The following is a 23268-nucleotide window of genomic DNA, read 5'->3' on the forward strand; positions in this document are numbered from 1 at the left end:
TACTAGTCACCAAATTAAATATACATGTACCTGGCATGGCATTGTAATGCTGCTTATTTCTTGACAATGCACTAATATCAGAAAACAGATATGCAGTTGGAAACTGGCAAAAGATTCAGTGAAAATAGGATGAACCTGGTAAGTGCTGGACGTACACAAGACATACTTGGTGATAAGGCACGTAAAAACATCAATAACAGATGTAAAGTTCTCTGTGCTGTATATTAAATACGACCATGGGTTTATCTTGATTCTTAAGACATCCATTGCTATTTGTGAAACAGTACTAGCTAAGAGATCATCAAATAGCATTAGCTCAAAAAAAACACAACATAATCTCAAGATTCTTCCATTTTTGTTTATCTATGTTCTTTGTTCAGTTACTGCCTAATACAGCCTTCTCTAACCAGCACAGTTCAGATGTATTAGAATTCTTAACCTGCAGAACTCCCAGTCAGCAGTGAATTCTGGTGGGGCAGGCCCAACATATCTGGGGGAGAGGTTGCCCTAATAACCTTTTTACCCAGTTCCTAAACTTTCTAGTTTAAAATTGAAAAACATACATTCTCATGAAGAAAGTTCATTTCTCAAATAACAGCTGTCCATATTAGCCTCCTATGAAGTACATGGAAACAATTACTTGTGACTTCCCTGCTCTACTTGATCTCTCATCATTCTAAAGTGACAACAGTCACAGGGAGGGATTTCTGTTGAAGCACAGTCCCCTGATGCCAAAGCAAAACCCCCAGCTAGGATGAAGCAGCTTTCCCTCGTCGATGGGCTTGCAGACAACTTGTGGAGCAGAAGGAGAAGTCAAGATAATGGAAAGGAACGCAACCCAGCAGGGATTCCCCACAAAACCAGCAACGTCTGTGGATACAAAAGATGAAAATCATGTGGTTTTGCATAAAGAATATTTCTCAGGAAGTTACCACCCTCCCAAGGTACCTGGTGTTGGTCAAAGATGCATCAGAGTCTTTTAATTGGGAAGCAAATCTCCTCTCAGCCATCAGAGCACGCTAGAATGAAAACAAGCAATTAGGAACCACTGCAAAAGGCCACTGTAAAGAAAAAGAAGGGCCCCCATCCTTCTGTATGAAGTTCAATGCATAGTCTCAAAAGGTTGGTTAAAGAAAGAATTTGGACAGCCCTATTATCCAAAGGCAGACCAGAGCTCAGTCAAACTATAAAAGGATTTCCTATATCCCTAGTCTATAAGAATCTATTTACTGGATTTATAAGGCCACCCAATTCAGTGTGATTCTGGGCAGCATACAACAGAAAAACAAGCAATGAAGAAAAAGAACCATTAACACTAAAACATACACAGTTTATAAATATAAAATGGCAATTAAACACAAAAACCAAGAGAACTCTACTTAACTTTGCCTATGGAAAAAGCCAGGTCTTAGGGCCTGTTGTTGTATGGGGGGGAGTAAGGAGGGATTGTTCCAGAGCACAGAGGCAGCCATCAAAAAGGCACACTTACAGTACTAGTTTCTGTAAGGTGGCAAAATTCAAAAGAGGGAACTCCCTCCACCTATGGGAGCATGGGGGGTGGGCAGATGTTCTTGGGAGAAGGTGGTCCCACAAGTATCCCAGTCCTATGCCATGTAGAGCTTTAAAGGTGATAAGCAGAATTTTGAATCGTACCCAGAAGCCTATTGGAAGCCAAAGGAGTTTGCAGAGTAGCAGTGTTACACAGGTGTAATGAGCTGCACCCATAACTACCACCACTGCACTGGACCAACTGAAACTTTCAGATGAACTTCAAAGACAGCCCAGTATCCAATCGGGAGGTGATTAAGCCATGAGTAGGGCCTCTGGTCCAGGAATGGGTGCAACTAGTACACAAGATGCATTTGTGTGCAAAGGCCCCTGTGGTCCAGCTGCCACCTGGTCTTTGAGCAGGAGCTGTGAGTCCAAGAGAACCCCCAGATTGTGCACCAAGCCTGAATGGGGCAGGGCCACCCCATACAGAACCAAAGATGGAAACACTCCAACTCCCATGTCCAGAAGACTCAAAACCCATATGCACAACAATTCTTGGTGGAATTCTTTCCATTTACTAAAAAAGAGTTACTAAAAAAGAGTTACAAGAGACTACTAAAGGACAGCAGCAATACTATGCACTAGAGAATCAGGCCAGGGTTCAACAGAGTGATATGTAAAACAATCAGCTGTTTTGGCCCTAAGTCTCTTGAATACGAGCTACAATTAACCCTAATAGCAACAACCTAATTCCTCTGAAGCCTTGGGATGAACACTTCCATGGCTTATTCAAAATGACACTAGGTAGTGCTATGCATGCCTTCCTTCTAGATGGCCCCCTTCCCACAGGCCCTAGTTTCACCCTCAGAAATCCAAAAGCTGATAGTTCAATTGAAAAACAGTAAAACTCCTGGCAAATATTTAATATTATTAGAATTCCTGAAAACGAATCTTGTTTGGTGGGTGTCCACATTAATCCCTCTTTTTACCACTGTAAATAACTATTTATCCCAAAAGATTTGCTTAATTCTATCATTTTCTCAATACATTAGAAGGTGACAAATGCAACCCTGCTAATTATGAACAATTAATCCTTTATTTGTATTTAGCAAACTATGTGCTAGAGTCTTACATTACAAACTATTGGACTAGATGCTATCAGAGAATATCTTGGCCCCTGAGTAGGCCAGATTCAGGTCTGGATGTTCAACAATAGACCATTTATGCCATCTAACTGAGAAATATTCTAGTACACCAAAAACACTACGTTGCTTTTACAGGCTTAGGGGCAGCCTCTGTCAGGTTCAGCCCAAGCAACTCCATGAGACAGTACAGATTTAGTTCTAAAGCCTTTATTAGCTTTCACCTTCAAGACAGAATCTTGCCAGACTGAATCCAAAATTCCCAAGCCAGCAAGCAAACACTGCGAATTCCTTAGGGTGGTGTCAGTCTCATCCTCTTCACCTTCCCATGCTCTTTCTGGGGGCTAAGCAAATGCTTATCTCCCCAAGCGCGGCCTTCGCCAACCCATTCCATCACAGCCTCTGAGTACATGAGAGACTGGAGGAAACTAGCTGCTACACTGATCAATATCTCTTTGAATCGATAATAGCACTGCATAATGGTACTACCCCACCACCTAATTAAGGGCAATCACAATAGCAATCTATCTGAACCTATCTCTACCCAAAAAGTGTTAAAACGATTATGTATTCTTGCTCCATTACTGTTTAATTTGTGTATCGATGACATTGTTGAGGTTTTTGCTAAGCCAGAATTTCATCCCCTATCTCTTGCCCATCACCTCATCTCTATTCTCTTATATACTAGTGATGCAATTATTCTATCCACAACTCATGTGGGTCTGCATAGGTGCATTAAAGCTCTTATCATCTTATTGTTCTATGGAGTGTTTTGTCTTGGACTGTAAATAAATTTTGAATTTGAATTTGCTCTAGGGAATAACTTGAAATTAGTTACTCTAAAATGTAGGTTTTAGCATTCTTAAGAAAGTGTTTAAGCCACCGATTAGTTGGAAGATCAGTGGGAGACTTATTGATCAGTCAAAACCTTTAGGTATCCATTTTCAGTCTTCCATCTGATGGACTAATGGAGTGAGCTTAATCTAAGAGATTAAAGAGCATCCCTTGTGATTATTAAGTATGCAAGCCAATAGGCTAACTACAAGGTAGTCCTCACTTAATGACCATTCGTTCAGCAACCGTTCAAAGTTACGACAGCACTGAACAAAGGGACTTATGACCAGTCCTTGAAGTTCTGGCCATCACAGTGACCCTGTGGTCACATGAACAAAATTCGGGCCCACCTGCATTTATGACTGCCCCCCCAGCTGACCTTTGTCGTTGTCTGCCTCCCTTCCACTGGGCTCACCATCTTGGCCACGCATGGGGGAGACACCATGGAAACGTCCCACAAGCTGGCAGGTGGGAACTACAGGCCTGTGTGTGTGTGCTGCACCACACACCACTACTGGACAGGTCCTTCTTTCATGCACCGGCTGGGGCTTCCTTTCACAAAACAAAGCCCTGACCAGCAAAAGGAGGCCCTAGCCTGCACACCCAAAAGGAGGAGCTGGTTGCACCAGCGTGAAAGGAGGTGGCATGAAAGAAGGCCCCAGCTGGTAGTGGCATGCAGTGCAACAGATGGTGTAGTGGGCAGGGCCGGGTGGCAGGAGCCACTGGTGGTGGTGGGTAGGCAGATGGCCAAAAGGGCAGAGATTGGAGGGAGATTGGTAGATGGGGGGGAGTTGAAGTGGAGGCAGTTCCTTACCTTCTTCCAAAAATGGCTTGGATCAGGGTGGGTCCTCAGCTAATGACCGCATGGGATTCATTCAACCACAGCAACTGGGATTGCTGGAACTGCCATCATTAAGCAGAGCAATCACTTGATGTTTTGTTTAACGACTATGTCACTTAGCAACAGAGTTGCCAGTCCCAATTTGGGTTGTTAAGTGAGGACTACTTGTAGTATGTCCCAGCAGTAATTAAATCATTTAAAGCTAATATTCTGGGTTTGATGCTATATGTGCTCAGTTGCACATCTATAAGGATACCTCAAGCTTAGAAGCCATCCAGTCAAAATTCCTAAAAGCTATAACACATACTGTATCTCTCAGTGCTGTCATGTGGCTAGTATTAACCAGATTTCCTTTGGAGCTTTTCTGAGACTTTGTTGCCTTAGATTCTGTTCAAGGAAATCCTTTGGTGAACTTCCTTGGTCCATCTTACTTTGTTAGATAGGTTAGTTTATTTCCTAAAGAGACAAATTAATCATGATCTGGCATACAGTGACTTTTCCATTCCATCAATATCTACCCTTGGCCTTGATAAAGCCTTGTCCAATTTAAGCAGAGGATTTGGGATCAAGACATTCAAAATGAGAGAGCCAGTTTCCCATTATGGTGCAATGACCCCCTTCAGCCCCTGGGCTATCCCTAGACATTTCTTCAACATCTTACATACCCCACACAAGAAACTTTTCTCCCTGGCCCTGGTGAAAATGTGAAGGTATACCAGCCTCTACTGAATAGAGGAGACTCAAGGTGGTGAACATTCATAAAATAGGACAGACAAGCAAATATATTGCCTCTCACTGGAAGCCTCACTTATTTGAAGGCTATGTGTCATGTCTAAAGTAAAAGGAGACTTGTGCTTCAGTAGGATACTTTAAGTGGCTCTTCCAGAAAAATTACGTTCCTAAAACAAAAAACTGCTAGGTATTTTTGAATAGATGGACTCTGAAAAGGCAAAACAGATATAATAAACTGCATTTCAGTGAGAATGTCTGGCAGAAGGCAATAAAGAAGTGGATCTTTACTGAAAAATAGCTGGTCAACTATCTTCTTCAGAAAAAAATACTAATACTAAATTTTTATCAAAGTCATTTGCTAAAGCAGTCTAAAACCAGAAGAACGTCATGTCAAAATGTTTGATTGGCAGATACAGTAAGGGTCACAGGAAAAGAGCAAAATACATTTAATGTGTGAAGCCTTGTTTGGAAGTTTGCCCTCACTTCATTGCACTTACCATCTTTTTTTCTTTATTTTTTTTTCCATTCTATCATAATTTCTTTGATTGTTGTGAACCACCCAGAGTCAATGAGAGTTGGGTGGCATATAAGTTTAAATAATAATAATTGGCATTGACAAAATCACCATCAGCCAATTGCAAAAGGCAGCTTTACTTGGAACAGCTTACATCCTGCGATGATACCTTTAACACCGCCAAACAACAACATCTGCCTATCCAACGTCCTTGGAAAGGACTCGATAGGTGGATAAAAATGCCAAATCCAGTCAAAACAACTGGCTGACTATGCGACCAACCATAATAATGTAAGAGTACTCTAAGCAGCAGAGAACACATATTTATTTTGAAGCAGAACATTTCAGTAAACACAAGAACTATAAATGCTACCACTTTTCGAGCAACTTTAAGCCCTGACCTTCTCACGATCACTGAGCAGAGCAAAACGCCTTTTCTCTTCCTTTTCTTGCTCCAGAAGCAATTGTGCTTCTCGCTCTTCTCGCTCTCGCTGCTTCCGTAGGGCTTTCTGTGCTCGTCGGCGTTCTGCCTGTCTGGCTTCCATTTCTGCAGTTAGAGGTCCAGGCACCTGTGGTTATACTGCACATGTGAATCAAGCAGAATAGGGGAGATCCCAGTAACAAGGAAAAAAATGATCCTAAAGAGGACATTAATCTTCTCTATATCCTGAACAAAGCTTTTCTCCCCATCACTGTATGAATGCTTCCTAGACAAAATCTAGACTGCACAATTGAAGTGAACATTTAAAGTTCTCCATACCTAAAGATGTCCTTCACTAATGGGTGGGCAATGAGTGGCCCTTTAGCTGATGGACTGCCAACTCCCATCATTCCTCCCTGACTAAATTGGTTGAGAGGTATATGAACAAAATATGGAGGGACATATGTAGTCCAACTTTAGCTTACCAGATCAATGCTTGCTGAATGACTATTCGATAAGAGAAACACAGAAGTAAAGCTCCTCCACAAATTACAGATCATATAAATCAATCAAGATAAAAATGAGAAAAAATGGGCAGTTGGTTGGAGCAAAGACGGTCAGTAAGCAGCTGTCCTCAAATTCACAGGTGTTGGTGTTTACCCCTGATCTTTCCCAACTTCTCACACATATATTCAAGTCCTTGTTTCCACTCACCTGAGCCCGGATGTAGTCATACTTCTCCGGCTGTTCACCCATGAATCTACGGAATTCATTACGGGTTTGCTTGTTGGTAGACACACAGTATGGAGGCTGTTCTTGTCTGTCCCTGGAGTATAAAATAGCGGTGCTTTATGAACCAAAAGTCATAGAACAGATACAAAAAGGTGTTCCTTCAATAATAATCAATGCTGAGATAAAGAGATGTGAAAACCTTTCCAGCTATGAAATAGGACAACTTGCTTATAGTTTGCTACTCAGAAGACTTACACTTCCGTGTAAATATGTCAAAACAATTTTGAGTACTCTGGTTCTTGTAGAGAATTAATTCCTAATATTTATGGAAGTCCTGGGGCCAGACTACAGAATGACTGGGAGGGAAACTGAGACATTGGAGGAAATGCCACAGAGGAGCGTGTTGTTGCTTCTCAGCTGCTTGTTGCTAGGTTTGCAAGGCAGATCCCATGCAGAGACTAAATACAGTTTAAAACCATGGTTAACTCAGGCCTTGATACATCCCTCTCCTGATGGACATTACCTGACGGCAGGGTCAGCCCCACTCTCCAACAGGAGCCGCACAACTGCACTTCTTCCTGCTGCTGCCGCCACATGCAAAACAGTCCAGCCACTCTCATCCAGGGGTGTGTTGAGCAACTGTTTTGTGGCTTTATCACTGCACTCACTGTCATCTGTTGCATTATCAGCCATTCCCAGAAGATGCTGTAGGGCTCCCACATCTCCCATTTTACATGCTGTGAACAAGGCATCCTGCACAGGTGTACTGGGAGCATCTGGGAGGAGGAGAAAGGTATTCAGGGTGCATTTGAGATTATTATTTGGAAGGAGGAGATGATTGGGATTTATATAGCTGCCCATCTCACATAAAGCACTTCTGGGTAGCTAACACAATAAAACATCAGTACAAAACAAAATATGAAAACAAAACACATCCAAAAGCATTTAGTCACAGAACCAACCTGTCAACACAGGATCCTAGTCTAGAATAAAGGCCAAAATGGCTACTATATAATGTACCTGTTATCCCACACATACTCCTATACCCACCTTGAGACTCTTGCCATTCCTGGACCTCAGTTGACTCCGGTCCTCTACATAATGAGGTCTTGGATTCAAGACTTCCTGAAGTCTCCGTGTTAGACTCTGTTTCAAAAGTGACAGAACACATACTAGAAGATTCCCTGATTTTAATCCGTCTCCCTAACTCCTTGCCATTTTAGCACCAATAGGATTTAAAAACAGGTGAAATTACACCTGAGATAGGGAGTTGCTAATCTGCAAATTCTAGCATTCCTCACCACTCGTCATGCTGGCTGGGGAAGTCAAGAATTGTAGTTCAGCAACATCTGAAGGCCACAGATCTTCTCCTACTCTCGATGATTCAGATGAAGTTTCAAGACAACACCAACTTCTTAGCAGACTATCTCATTGCCCTATTTTGCCCAGAACCTATAGTTCATTGGCCCCTTGTCTCAATATGCAAGACTGTGAAAAGAAGTAGCTGCCAAAAAGTCTATCTAGTTCTATAATTCTGGTTGCTATCCTAGAAGATTATTCCAGAAAGCAATAAACCTAACAGTTATGCCAAAAAACAGGTATAACCTGTTTTTTGGCATAACTATTATTTCAACCACTTACTTGGCAGTGCTTTGGGTTTCCTCCTCCTCTTTTTGCGATTCTGTTTTGGTGTCACTTCAAATTCACGTAGATCCAGTAAATTTAGTGTCTCCTCCACCAGCTCCAGATTTCCTTCCCCCACTTCTACTTCTTCTTCCTCCTCTGTCCTTGCTACAGAGACTATAAAAAAATAAACATAGCCCAGTCTTCTCATTTTCAGATGAGAATGGGGAGAGGGAAAGAGAAAGAACAATTGGTTACACTGGTTGTTTAAATTATCCTCCTGTGCTCCATCAGTCATTATGAAAGTCTGCAATGATCACACCCTATACATTAGCAGACTTTATGCTGTCTGAAACATTTTCCTCCAGGAACTTTTCATTAAAGCTACTCACCACTCTAGGCAGAATCCCTGTACTTTGTTACCTTCAACACCTGTAATAGTCTTTTCATTCTGTAAGTTAGGAGTCGGAAGAAAAGGATGCAGAAAATATCTACACTGACCAGAAAGGTGGCAGATTAGGAAAAACAGTGTATTCCTTCAGCTTCAAAAATGGCTCTCCTACTCACTAGTGACTTGAGACTGTGTAGATGCTTCATCCTTACGAGCTATTTTTTTCCAGGTCTTCCGAGGAGAACTAATCAGATCTGCCACTGTTGTATTATTTCCTATGAAAGAATCAGAATATAATTTTGATTCTAATTTTCTTCTGTTTTTTCCTCTTAAAATGCTCAACTTAAGATTACATTTCCAACAGCACCCCAATGGCATAATTTTTGAGCACATTTCTATAATAGAATAGAAAACTTACAAGAGCAGGATAGAAAACTGATGTGCTGGGATAAAGCTAAGAAAACTACTTACAAAGCTTTTAGAGCACAATTTCAAGTATTTGGGTGGTGCTGAAGGGAATAAAGAAAGAAATCATTCCAGAGAAAGCTTAATAATTTGACTGGCAGTGCATTATGTACCAAAAAAGTATCTTTAACTGATAAAAGCCAAGCCAACAACAGAGAAAAAATTAAATGACAGCTCACCATATACTTGCAGACCGCTTAAAGTCCCGTGCACCCGTTCCACCTCACGGAAGGTGGCTCTTCGGGTGCTGAAAGGAATGCCCCGGATACGTGGGTCACCTCGCTGAAGAGGACCATGCTTGCTACTAAAGAAGAGAGCTCGGTTATTGTGTGGAGCACGAAGAAAGATGCACTCTGCTTCTTTTAAATAACTTGTCCAGCTCATCAGCAGCTCCTGAATATCCTGTAGAAAAGTGCAATAGGAACAACTCATGCACAATATTCAATATTGGTGTGAGCCAGTTTAGCAGCAGTGCAATATAACGAGCACTGATTTGCAGCTTAAATGCAAAACAGGATCCACTATTCAAGAGATTCCTGGTACTTTCCTCTCCCACAGAACTTTTTTTAATGTAAGAGAGGGAATTGTAGCGGTGTGTGGGAATGACCTTGGGAGACAGGAGGAAGAGCCGTAGCCCAGACAACCATCATGCAAGAGGTATCCCAGCCCACAGAAGGAAAAGGGTGTGGGAAATGTCTCAGAAGGGACTGTCTCTAGTTTTCTGGAAAGTAAAGTAAAGTAAAGTAAAGGGGGGGAGAAGTGCTTTCAGATTTGCAAGATTCTATTAGTGTAACCTTACAATAAAGGTAGTGTTAGTGCTCATAGTTTGTGCTTCTTGTCTGGACTACCTCGAAGGGCTAACAGGAATGCAGACACAGTTCAAATGTTCTGACAGAACGCATACTCTGATATGCAAGAACTGCAGAAAGATGAATCCATATAACTAGGCTATAGTGATCCATCTTTCTTTATATTCCATTATTCTGCTCTCTCTCTCTCTCTCTCTCTCTCTCTATATATATATATATATATATATATATATACACATATACATATACATACATACACACACACACATACATACACATACACACGACTAACAAGAATCTACACAGGCCCACTAAATTAATTGTATTTTCTCCATGAAGGCCTGGGCAATGTCACTCTGAAACAATAGGGCCACAGGAAGGACCCAAGACCCCTTAAATCCTGTCACTTTGCAGGTTTACTCTTGGTTGCAGACTCACTTTAAGCAAAGCAGCCTCATTATACCGCCGTAATGAGGCACCAGCAGATTTCAGCATTGTTCCTTGAGCATCTCTCACTCCTTGGGCTGTACCTCGTCGAGCTCGCACAGTGTACCGATGGAAAGTCTTGTGTGCCAACACCTCATTCCTGGGAACAAAGGAAATATAGCCTTCAGCAGAAGTAAATACCTAGGACCATTAAGAAAATACACGGTCAAATAAAGTTTTAGCTCACAGATAGGTGATGGGGAACCTTTCTTGTTACACAAATGTGTAAAATATCCAAGTGCTCACCATTTTCTATCCCACCAGTTGTCTCCCTTATGTGAATTGCCATGACATCAACATCAATGCTAGCCTGGAAACGTATGCTGTTTCCCCACATTTTATCAAAGACAGCCTGCAATGAAAGGAATGTCTCCATTGCAGGTTGGCAGAGGCACAGTAGTAGCTCCTCCATTACTGAAACCTGGTAGATTCTAGTCTTTTAATGCTTTCACCCCTCTCTCTTAACATTTACAAACATTGTAATGTTTGCCTGAAGGTATCTTACATTAATTTCAATCACTGGGTCTAAGAAAAAAGAATAATAAATTGTAAGTCAGTTTTACTGTATATGTGTGTATTTATGTAACTTTTATACCTCTTTTACTATAAAATGTTGCATTTAAAAGAAAAAGACTAACTATCATTCTAAAATTCAGGCTAATCGCAACCTGCTGATAATCAAAGAATCAGATTATCTCAGTGAAGTTGTTTAAGATAATCTCTGAGAGATCATAGATTAAAACTAAGTAAATTACATCACAATTGCATGCTAAAGAAACTCCTCATTCATCCCTCTCACCTCAGCTCAGGAAGAGAAAAAAAAGTAGCCTTCTTATTCTCTGACCAAAATTTTTAAATGACATCTGAAATCCTGGGCCATAGAAAGTGAGACTGGGTTCATTTTATTCTAACTGATTTAATCCCCGAGATAAGTGATATAAGGGTGGTAACTAATTCAAGGATTTGGGGGGGAAGAAGGATTTTTCCATCCAGGGAGAATTCTCATATTTGCTGCTTACCTGAAGAATCTCCTTTCTTTCTATCTCCCTTCTTGCTTCAGAAAAAGCTAAGCCAGTATCCATGATGTGTGTGTGTATGTTATATCACTGAATAAACTTTGCACCACATGATTTATAGAACAAGCCAAACAACCTAGTTGAAATTATGCTGAGTGAAAAATAAACCAAGGATGCTTTAGGTATGAGCCAGGCCATAGTGTCCTTCAGCTTTCTAACAGACCTCATTTACAGTGCAGAGAGGACCCACCATGACAGCTAGACCCTCCATTTCTTACCCCCGAAAAACAGCTCCAGCAAAGTGACCCCCACCAGCCATCAGGATAACCCAGGAGGTTCTGGGGTTCTGCCTCTGAAGGGATGTCACTAGCTCTGTAGGCTCTTCCAAACTGCCCTGGAAATACACCAAACTCATCAGTTAGTGAAAGGTCACAAATTGAGCAAAAAAACACATTCTCAAACTGGACGTTTGATCTTTAGGGTATTCTTGGCCTGCAGAGGAATGCTAAGATTTTTTTGTAAGATAGAGAAATTCTGCAGTTCCAAGCCAGTATAAAAGTACAAGCCAGTATAAAAGTATAAAAGTCAAAAGTAGTGGATTTTCTTTTCCACAGAAGTTTGGGAAGTTGGAAAACCACAACCATTCATCCCACAGAAAAGGACAATTTTTTCCTAGGAAATAGTAACCATGAGCAGGGAGAAATAATTTCTGGGGGCAAAGTGGGACAACATGGGACATTCAACCCATTCAAATATTGTTTTGTTGAAACACAGCCAATTTAGCATGGCTTTGAGTGGGGCTAGTATTTGGTTCCAAGCTTGAAACAAAATGTGTTTTTATTTTATAAACAGCCCTATTAGAAACGTGCTGGCAGAGAAAAGTCACAACCAGAAGACTAGGGCAACTGGCAAAGAGAGATACAGATAGTCCTCGGTTAGCAACTGCCTTGTTTAGCAACTGTTCGCAGTTAGAACAGTGGTGAAAAAGTAACTTTACGATCAATCCTCGCATTTATGACCTTTGCAGGTTTGTAAAGCAAAGGAAAGCTGAAGTAACATCAGTCATGGTTTCACTTAGCGACCGCTTAACTTAATGACCAAGATGCCAGTCCCAATTGTGGTCACTAAACAAGGACTAGCTGTATTTTAATGTATTAACCACAAGAATTGAAGTTTAAGACCAGCTTCAGCTGGATGAGATAATAATATTACTCAGAGTCTCGAAATGCTTGGAAGGGAGGCAGTAGCCCATGAAAGTAGAAAACTAGGTGATATTGCAGCACACACTGGACTACTTAAAACCCGGGCTGGATGTCACGTGTGTTCTTTTATGATAGGCAGCTGAAAAGCCAAGTATATCATTTGCTGATGGGCAACTAGTGACTAAAAGGAGGCAAAAGCTAGAAGAGGAACAAGCCAAATAGGCTGTTAGCCATAGTGTTTTCTGACATGCCTTTGTCGTGTTTAGCAGAATGCAGCGAAAGACTGAGATGAGCTGGGCTTCGGAGTTTCTGAAAAGTACCCGCTGAGAGCGTGGATTGCAATAGCCAGTTCCTTTTCTTTCACTGTTCAGGCAAGATTGTGATTCAGATTCACTATCTGACCCACAGTCACTGGAATCAGAACCAGAGATACTGGAGACATCATCTGTGTACAAGGTAATGAAAAAAAGATAACCAAGCTAGAAATCTCATCATTGGAAGTTTTTTTGCTCTTTCCAAAAACCAAAGAGCCTCTGCTAAAGAATTAGTCCATACCATTAACGCTAGCTAAGCATTTCCTCCTTGAGACCTTAGTTGAATAAAAATGACCTTTTGATCTAAAACATTAAACAACCCTATGTATTATCTCAGCAGAAGTTTCACTAAAGTCAAATAGAAAGGATTCAAATACTACAGTTACTACAGTGATAATATGAGTAAGTGCTGGGATAGGACTGCAAAAAAGATAAATGTTATTTTTAGGCTGCATCTACTGAAATACAGTTTCCAATCACAAGAATTAATGGGTGATACCAGGGATTCACTTTCACTAATCTATTAATTAATTAATTAATTAATGTTATTTATATATCAAATTTGTCACCACCCATCTCACTGAAACGACTGGGCGGTTTACAGCAGAGATAAAATCTATTAAAATACAATATAAAAACAATCTTAATAATAAATACAGTCCAAGAAAGTTGGAGAATTGGCGAATAACTCAGGCAGTGCCATCAGGGCGCTAACCACCCCCAGGGATAGTTAGAGCTCATATCGCCCCACACAAGCTGGCAGAGCCAGGTCTTTAATCCTTTCTAGAAAGCCGGGAGGGTAGGGGCCTGCCGCACCTCTGGGGGGAGAATATTCCACAGGGCGGGGGCAACGGCAGAGAAGGCTCTCCTCCTGGGCCCTGCCAGCCAACATTCTCTCACTGGCGGGGTCCACAACATGCCCTCTCTGCCAGACCGGGTAGGACAGGTTGATGTGATGGGGATGAGACAGTCCTTCAGGTAACCTGGACCCATGCCATGTAGGGCTTTAAAGATGATAACCAACACCTTGAATTGGATCCAGAAGCAAACTGGCACCCAATGCAGCTCTCACAGCAAAGGTGTTACATGTGCCATCCTTGGGGGATTAATTAATGATTAATTAATTAAGTATTCTACAGCTGGATGGCTGGAATCTTTCTGCTAGGCTAGAATGATAGTTGATTGAAATCATAAGAATTAACAGAATCCCCAAGCATGAATGGCCCTTTGTGTGTATTTCTCCTCACCTGCTTGAGTCTTTGCCTCAAATTCTTCAGCTGTGAGCATCTGATGTCCCTGCAATCGCTGTTTTAGGTTGAAGCGATGCCAATCTAGCCGATAATGCTCCTTCTGAATAGAAATAGTAAGTAGTTCAAAAGATTGACACATGTACCAGATTTCCTGTGTGGTACAACGGGTAAGCAAAGACTCTTTTAATGAAGCTGGTATGCCTTTATGACTTTTCACCTAGAAACTATAATTCCCATTAATACATGGCCGATCTTTGCAGTGATCTGAAGAACTTAAAATCCCCAGGCTTCACTTGAGGCAAAAGATACTGTCCTGTTCAAAGAGAACATACTTTTTACAGAGCAAGTTCAGTAATGCCCACCTGTTCATCTCGATTCTCAAAAGCCTTTGAGCAAACAGAGCAATACATCCGGTCTGATACCTCTAAGACCAGTTTAGCTTGCTGAAGTTCCTTGGTCTCTGCAATGGACAGCAGAACAATGGGCACCGATAACAGCATTAATACAAAATTATGCGATGAATGTATGCCTTTATCAAAATCCAGTCAAAGAAGCAGACACAACATTTCATCAGTGACAGAAAGGAACACAAACACTGTAATAGAAATTGATTATACCAACCTTAAAACTGAAATGAAAACAGATTAAAAAAAAAAAACAATCCTGACATATGGCTCACTAAGAATAATTCAAGTAGTACTTACACATCTGAATTGCAATATTCCCAGGTAGAAAACATAAAGCTTCTTCAGCAATTAAGAGAAAACAGATTCTTTAAGAGTAAGAAATTAATTTTAAATAGTTGATAAAGAAACAAATGTACTCAACTTATACACATATATCATAAAGATTTCAGATGGTGGCTCAGTTTCATTTCCACTTTCTCCATGTCACTCTCCTATTTTAATGCTCTGAAATGATCAGAAGCGTTTGCTTCCTATTCTCAACTAACCTTTACAATTAACCTCAACTTCCTGTAACAACTAAGGAAACCATTCTTTGTTAATAAGGTTAGTTTATCTTGAGAATGGATGTTCCTAATTTTCTTAACTGGTACACCAAAAAGATGATGAGAACAGTATGTAGAAACTCAAGGCTGGCTGAGATTCAATCACATTGTGGGGAAGCAGTGGTTTCCTGATATGTCTAAATTAGGTCATTCATAGGGTCAACTCTCTAGCAATTTCATTCACTCATTAGTGAACTCTCACAACTCTCAGCAATTTCATTAAGAGAGATGCTTAATATAGGTATCTGAGAATTAACCAAGAAGGGCACATCATAGCCAGCTTTTCCCTGGAATACCATACAGAATTACTCTTTCTGCCCTTTTTGCTGTAATTTCAGGACAGCACAGGTACTTTTCAGCTATCCAGATTATATTTCATTCAAACTATATGCCAAACTATCCTGCAACCCATGTACAAGATATGGATTTGGTAATGCTGACCATTTCAAAGGTCCGTCCTATTAAACATAACCATGTTCTAGGAATGCCAAATTCCCATTGCATTTTAACGCAGCTTTTCCTATCCAGATCCCCATCAAATACATTAGGATACTCATACAATTGAATCCTATATCTGCAGAGCAGAAAGTAAAGTTCACCATCAATTAAATCCTCCATACAAACAAAGGATGACAAAGTCATGATTAAGGTAAGAAAGCATTGGACAAACCATGGATTACACTGAGATTATGGCAGAAAGCATTAACCATAATTTGAAATCATTTTTTCAGTCTGGAGAGCAACAGTCTCTTTCTTTGATAGTGTAATTACTCTAGTGGACAAGGCATTTTCCTATTCTGAAATAAGGAGCTGTAACCAACACCCTGGATGACAGGACAAAATTGCAGTCTAATTTGGACAGATTGGAAGACTAGGCTGAGATGAACAAGACATCTTTTAACGGAGAGAAATATCAGGTATTACTTTTAGGAAGAAAAATATAGAACATTGCATACTGTAGAAGTTGGGGAATTCAATGGCTTGGAAACTACATTTGAGAAAAACTTGGCTGTGGTTACTGTCAACAAGATGAACATCAGTCAGCAATGTGAGGCAGCTGCTAGAAAGGCTAATGCAAGTCTAAGCTAAATTAGAAGCATTATATTAAAAAATTGTGAAGTAATTATTCTTCTCCTCTTGGCACTAACAATATAATATCTGGAGTTCTGTGTAGATTTTTGGCAGCACATTTCCAGAAGGATATTGATAAGTTAGAGAGGATTCAGAGATGGTCAGTGAGGATAATACAGAAATTTGAAGATACAGCCAGTGAGAATGAGCTGAAAGAACTTGGGATGTTCAGTCAGGAGAAAAGAAAACTAAGGGGAAACATAAGAGTCATGTTCAGGTACATAAAGGAAACTACATGAAAGGACACAGAAACTAGGACCAGAAATAATAGTTGCAACTACCTAGATTGTTTAAATATAAGGAAAACCTCCTGATGGTGAGATCTGTACAACAATATAGTCTACCTAGGAAGGTTATCAGCTCTTCGTCTCCGGAGGTTTTTAAGAAGACACTAGACAGTCACTTCTCATGAATGGTTTAATTGGCTTTCCTGCACATTGCAGAGGGTAGAACTAAATGATCCTTGTGGTCCCATCCAAGTCCCATCCAACCTGATGATGATCAATTAAATCATGAATGGTTTAACTGGCTTTCCTGCACATTGCAGAAAGTTGAACCAAATGATCCTTGTGGTCCCATCCAAGTTGATGATTCTTTCAGCTCTGGGGTGCAAATATCTGAATTACCAATAGATGGCAGAAAAGAGACATAAAACATTCAACCTGTTTGCTGCCATCTAGTGGTCCAGACTGTTCATGGTTCAGTAGTTCTGAGAACAAGCCAGTGGCAACTGCATTAGACAGCAGAAAATAGGTCAACATTTCAAAGAATGTCAAGTATATCTCAATGTTCCAAAGTCTGAAGTTTATGTTAGGGCAAGCTACTATATGAACAGCAGTCAGTTATTCATTTGTAGTACTCACCTGTAGCCTAATAAAATTAAGTTAGCTAACTCAAGCATTAATTTTCCAGGTTCTAGAGAACCTTTTCAGGTGTTCTAAGCAAGCTAAAATGAAAACACAACCAACTTCAACTCAAAAACTCAAGACTCAATAACTTTACAAATCTGGTAAACAAGTGACCATTGGCCAAATCTCCCCACCCACATCTACATTTATTGCCCTTAAATTCAGCACCTGGAACTGCCACCGAAGTGATATCTCCTGTTGACTCAATGACAACGCAAAGTCCATTCATTAAAGCTGTATTCTGAGCAGCCTCAAACACAGACAAGGTTTCAACAGGTTGCATGATCTGAAAAGATGGAGGAAAATCAGCAAATTTCAAGAACAAAGATACATTTTTATTGTTACATCTTTAAATTCAACAAGGGCTTCTGAGAGTGATACAAATTACCTCTCTCCACCTCCAATGGGCAGTACAAAAGGACAGGAAGAAGCATGACTAAAGCTACCAATTTCATTCTTACCTAAGTAGATTAATATATCATTATAATTACAAGAACTACACCCTTTTCTAATAGTAAGTTACAGCAATAAAAAAGGCTTTATTTCCTACCTAGATTCGCTGTTTTACAGTGAGAAATACCCTGAGGGATATGGAAAGAATTATCAAGAACCCTTCAGCTACACCCCATAAACAAGGAAGTCTATAAAGGATACCAACTCTAGCGCTATAAAAGCTTCTCCCTGATTCCTTTTTTCCCCCATATATAGCATTTCTATGGGCCCTATGCAAAATCCAGTAACTAAGCTGCTATTCCTTATTACCTTGACATAGTGGGATGGTTCAGTGGCCCTGACATGCCAGAATGACCATAAGTTTCTGTAAGAGTATCCTTGGGATTTAGATCTACAAAATGATAGGGCTAAAATCACCTACCCTTATTACCTTGTAATTGCTGGTTCTCCCCAGATGGTTCCCAGTTATCTCTGTAACATCTTACATGTTCTACATAGATTTTTTACCTTGACTTGAATCGGCATACTACTTATTATGGAGCAATAGGTAAATACACTAGTCTCCCATACGATAACCATGTGTACATGTTAAGATAGAGAGAACTATTTATTGTTAAACTGCCCATTATACCATTCATGGTGTCTGACAGTCATAAATCCAATTGTCAGAAATACTGTCTTTCTGACCAAGAGTTTACAATCTTCCTTCTGCAAGATCTAACTTGGGCAACCATTACAAAGGTTGTCAAGTTTCTAGTAATAGCTATGACTTGCAGAAGTTGGATGGTACCCTCTTTTCATTATTATTTGTTTTAGGGGGTTCTTCTGTATTTTAAATCTTGTACCTTGTCTTATAGGTCTAGGGAAGGAAGGAAGGAAGGAAGGAAGGAAGGAAGGAAGGAAGGAAGGAAGGAAGGAAGGAAGGAAGGAAGGAAGGAAGGAAGGAAGATCAAAAAAGCAAGGAATGAAGCTAAGACTATTCTACAATGGGATAAGAGCTGAGACTGTTAGGGAAGCTAGTCCATTTAGAAAGAATTGTAGAACCAAACCTGAAGAAGGCAATGACAAACCACTTCTGTATTAGCAAAAATGCTGTATGAACATGACTGAAATATTTAGGTGCTAGCTGAACACCTCCCTCAACTTCTCCCTTCTGGGAAAAAGGCTGAATTTTCACAAGTAGATCTGATGATGTGTCCAACTAAAGCTGCAAGGCTGCCTGGTCACCGATAGTGCCAGTATTGAAAGAAGAGGGGTTTTTTTTCTCTCTCTCTCTCTCTCCCTCCCTCTCTCATATTTATATGGCTGCCCATCTCACATGATATGACTCTGGATGGCATACAAACAAATAATAAAAAACAATTTAAAAAACATTTAGGAAATATAAAAATATTACGAAAAGGCTAAGAGAGAGTGTCAGATTACAAACAATGGAGCCACCTCATCAGATCACCACTCCCTTGCAACCCCCAGGCTGCTGACACAACCAGATTTTAAGGGACTCCTGGAAAGTTGGCAGAGATGGGGCCTATCTCACCTCAGGAGGGATGATGTTTCACAGGGCAGGTGCCACAGCAGAAAAAGGCCCATCTCCTGGGTCCTGCCAAATATAACTCCTTAGCAGGGATCCGCAACATACCTCTTCTGCCAGACGGGCAGATGTAATTGGAAAGAGGCAGTCCCTCAAATAACCTGGCCCCATGCCATGAAGGGCTTTAAAGGTCAAAACCCACACCTTGAATTGGGGCTGGAAGCAAACTGGCAACCAATGCAGCTCACGGAGCAGAAGTGTAACGTGTGCCGCTCTAGGGGCACACATAACTGCCCGCACTGCCGCATTCTATACCAGCTGAAGCTTTGGATACTCTTCAAGGGCAGCCCCATGTAGAGCACATTACAGTAGTTCACCTGGGAGGTGACCAGGGCATGAGTGAACATGAGCAGAGCCTTCCAATCCAGGAATGGGCACAAATGGCACACAACATGAAGCTCTGCAAGGGCCCTCCTAGCTACGACTGCCACCTGCTCTTTGAGCAGGAGTTGTGAGTCTAGAAGAACCCCCAAGTTGTGCACTGGCTCTGTCTGGGGCAGTGCAACCCCATTCAATACCAAAGATGGCATAGTCCCAGAACTGACAGACCAAAAACCCAGAGCCACTCAGTCTTACCAGGGTTCAGTTGAAATCTGTTGTTCCCCATCCAGACCCCCACTGCTTCCAGGCACTGGGATAAGACATCAACAGCATCACTTAATTTGCCAGGGGCAGAGTTGTATAATTGGGTATCATCAGGGTACCGATGATACCTCACCCCGTGGCGACAGATGAACTCACCCAGCAGCTTCATGTAGATGTTAAAAAGGATTGGAGAGAGCACTGAACCTTGCGGCACCCCACACAGTAGGCGCCGAGGGCAGGATCTCTCCTCCCCAATCACCACTGACTGGTATCGACCCTGGAGAAAGGAGGAGAACCAGCAGAATACAGTGCCACCCACCCCCAATCCCTAGAGCCAGTCCAGAAGGATACCATGGTTGATGGTATTGAAAGCCACTGAGAGGTCAAGCAGAGCTAGAATGGATGCATATCCCCCATCCCACTCCCGCCAGACATCATCTAAAAGTGCTAACAATGCTGTTTCCAACCCATATCCAGGTCTGAATCCTGAATCCTGAAAATGAAAGGGCTCCAGATAATCCGCTTCATCCAGGGTCCTCTGAAGCTGTTGTGTAACCACCTTCTCTACTATCTTCCCTAAAAAGGGAGAGGTTAGATACTGCATGAAAATTGTCCGGTATAGTGGGGTCCAGCAATGGTTTCTTGAGGAGGGGGCAAACCAAGGCCTCCTTGAAAGGTGAACAAACAACCCCCTCACCCAAGAAAGAATTCACCACTGCCAGAACCCACTCACATGACACCCCTCCCCCCAGGCAGCTTTAATTAGCCAGGAGGAGCATGGATTTAAAGAGCAGATGGCCGAGCTCACAGTCCTAAGGACCCTGTCCACTTCCTCAGACCCAACAGGTTCAAACCATTCCCAGATAACAGGGCAAGACTCCACCCCAGGCATCTGGCCAGAACTGCAACAAGGCCAGCAACCAGCTGCAAAGGAATTTGAGCAACTATATGCTTGGCTGTAACCTAATAAATGACAGAATCATATCTTCTACAATTAGTGGATATTCAGTGAACATTAATATTACAGGAGGCTAGGCCTCTACTAAAGGCACAACAATAAAAGACACTGAGGAAATCTATGTCTAATTGCATGGGATACTAAATGTAATACCAAGAAGGATGTACTACTCCAACACAGAACTTGGAAAACTAGAAGAACTTGGAATTACAGCAAGATTTGGGGTGGATAAATGCAATTTTTTGCTGGTAACTGCTTTAAGCAACATGAATACAGACTTTACACACAAACATCACAAGATGCACTAAATTGGATTCAAACAATTATATAATAGGAAAGAGAAGATGGAGATGTGCAATTCAGTTAGTTAGAGCACCTACAGGTGCAGATTGTGGAACATAAATTATTGTTGTCAGAATATTAAAAAGAGAAGACGTGCTGGCAAGATTTGATCCAAAGAATATACAGTCATAAAGATCAAAGTAAGGAACATTTTCAATGTGCTTAGCATGTGGAAGAGAACCTGAGACATTGTGGAAAGAGAAAAGAAATGTTGAAATTGATAGAAAAAAATCCCAACATTTTGAAAAGGAAAAGATCCAAGTGGCTTTCAGAACAAGCTATAATAATAGCCAAAGACAGATGGAGGATTAAAGCTTTAAACATCAAGAAAGATGTAGAGTGATTAAATGCATTCTTCCAATATGTTGCAAGAAAGAACAAGGAAAGACAAGAATACCAACAAATTGAAAAAAAAAAGCAAGAAAAGGTAAATGAACAATATTTTAAGAGAAATCAAGAAAATTTAAAAGTAATGCAGGAATACCTACAAGTAATCACTGGAGAGCTGTTATAGACAAATGGAGTTAAAAGAAGATGGAAATACTACACTGAAATTCTTTATATACAGGATTCTAAAATGATACACATTTACAGAGACAGAATATATATTCAGGAGCCAACTCAGTTAGAAAATTATATACAACACATACCAGATATAGATGAAATACTCATTGAGTATTAGAACTAACATTTCTAAAATATAGAACAAAAATGATGCAACCTAGAGACTGGAACAGATCAGTGTAGATATCTCAGTTTGCTTAAATTTTTAAAAGAAGAATTGAACAAAACATAGTGAGAGAAATGTCAAATGTACAGGCAGGTTTCAAAAAAGGCAGGACATGGAATCAGATAACTGTAACAAGATGGATAACGAAGAGAACAAGCAAATTTGAGGAGGTTGTTGCTTTTATTGAGTAGTGCAAGGCCACTGATTGTGTAGGTCATACCAGAATATGCAGTATATTCAGACTAATGGGAGTGCCAGAACACCTTTGAGAAATGCAGATAACACAACATTTGTTATGAAAATAAAAATAGAAAGTAAAACATTTTGGTTAATGTTAAATAATGTCAAGCAGCATGCTCAGTGAACTTACAGCTGATGGTGAGGAAGTGAAGGTGAGATGTTTTCTTTGGCTCAAGATGGACAGTGTGCTGGAGAAGTAAAGAGGGGATTAATCCTAGAGAGGAACACAAATATATACATCATTTCTATGACAACAAACAGCAGAATGGTTAAAGCTATAGTCTTTCAGTGATAATGTATGAAAGGTAGGCCGTAAGAAACAGTGAACGATAAAAGATATACCTTTGAATTATGGAGCTTGAAATAGTTTCTAAGAGTACTGTGGTCTGCAAGAAGAGCCAGTCAATCAATCCTGGATCAAATACAGACTGTTCCCTTGAGGCAATGATCTACAAGTAGAAATACACATAGTTTCATAATGTGATGTGATCAGATGATGGACTAGATAAAACTGTTTGACAAAGTTGAGGTAAGTAGAACAAGGGGAAAACAGCAGATGAGGTGCACGGCCAAAATCAGAAAGACTGCTGGAGTGTCCTCGGAAGAGCTACACTTGTTACTTAGGTCGAAATTGTGAGCCTTTGTCCATGCTGTTTGTCTCAGAGGTACCTAGTATTCCCTATAATCAAGACACAGAGTAAATGTGGGGGCAACATTATAAACACCTGTATAATCACTTTTCTTAACCTACAGACCACCAACTGGCAGACTGCAGTCACTGTCACCCTCAGAACATTTTTGAGACGCCCCCGCCCCCGCCCTTGCTCAGCTACCCCACGCTGCTACCCTGCGCTACAACTGTTCAGGGGAGAAAGGCGATGGCTGCCCTACAACCTAAAGCAATCCCTGATACCTCCGCTACAGTGCGGGACGCTTATCCCACCCAGAGCAGGAAAGCGCCCTCGCTCCACGAGACCCTCAACTCTGTCACCGGGTGGGAAACGTCACTTCCGTCCGTCATCGTGGATTTTCCCTAGGAGACAATCCTCTGCGTCTCA

At 41.0% G+C, this 23268-nt stretch overlaps 1 protein-coding gene across 8 annotated transcripts; it reads right to left on the bottom strand.

The window, feature by feature from the left end:
* Positions 1-338: 338 nt before the first annotated feature.
* ANKZF1 (ankyrin repeat and zinc finger peptidyl tRNA hydrolase 1) lies at positions 339-23244 on the bottom strand. 8 transcript variants are annotated; one of them, XM_088146361.1, is made up of 18 exons: positions 23124-23244; positions 22553-22659; positions 22341-22398; positions 17480-17597; positions 14626-14723; positions 14261-14363; positions 12951-13144; positions 11776-11891; positions 10434-10581; positions 9366-9588; positions 8898-8996; positions 8349-8507; positions 7758-7853; positions 7231-7483; positions 6690-6801; positions 5956-6123; positions 949-1019; positions 339-870 (listed from the first exon to the last, which is right to left on the bottom strand). In XM_088146361.1, exons 4-18 carry the CDS (start codon positions 17592-17594, stop codon positions 750-752), a joined length of 2076 nt encoding a protein of 691 aa, XP_088002487.1. In that variant the 5' UTR covers positions 17595-17597; positions 22341-22398; positions 22553-22659; positions 23124-23244; the 3' UTR covers positions 339-749. The 8 variants fall into 8 exon arrangements, with proteins under 8 accessions (XP_088002487.1, XP_025030385.1, XP_088002490.1 ...); XM_025174617.2 differs by having other exon boundaries at positions 22341-22424; XM_088146364.1 differs by having other exon boundaries at positions 14968-17597; positions 22341-22424.
* Between the last annotated feature and the right edge of the window lie 24 nt (positions 23245-23268).

The sequence above is a fragment of the Python bivittatus genome, unplaced genomic scaffold (assembly GCF_059951505.1).
Source record: "Python bivittatus isolate LINGU-HERP-01145 unplaced genomic scaffold, Pbiv_v1 ctg000480_np1212, whole genome shotgun sequence".
Lineage (NCBI taxonomy): Eukaryota > Metazoa > Chordata > Lepidosauria > Squamata > Pythonidae > Python > Python bivittatus.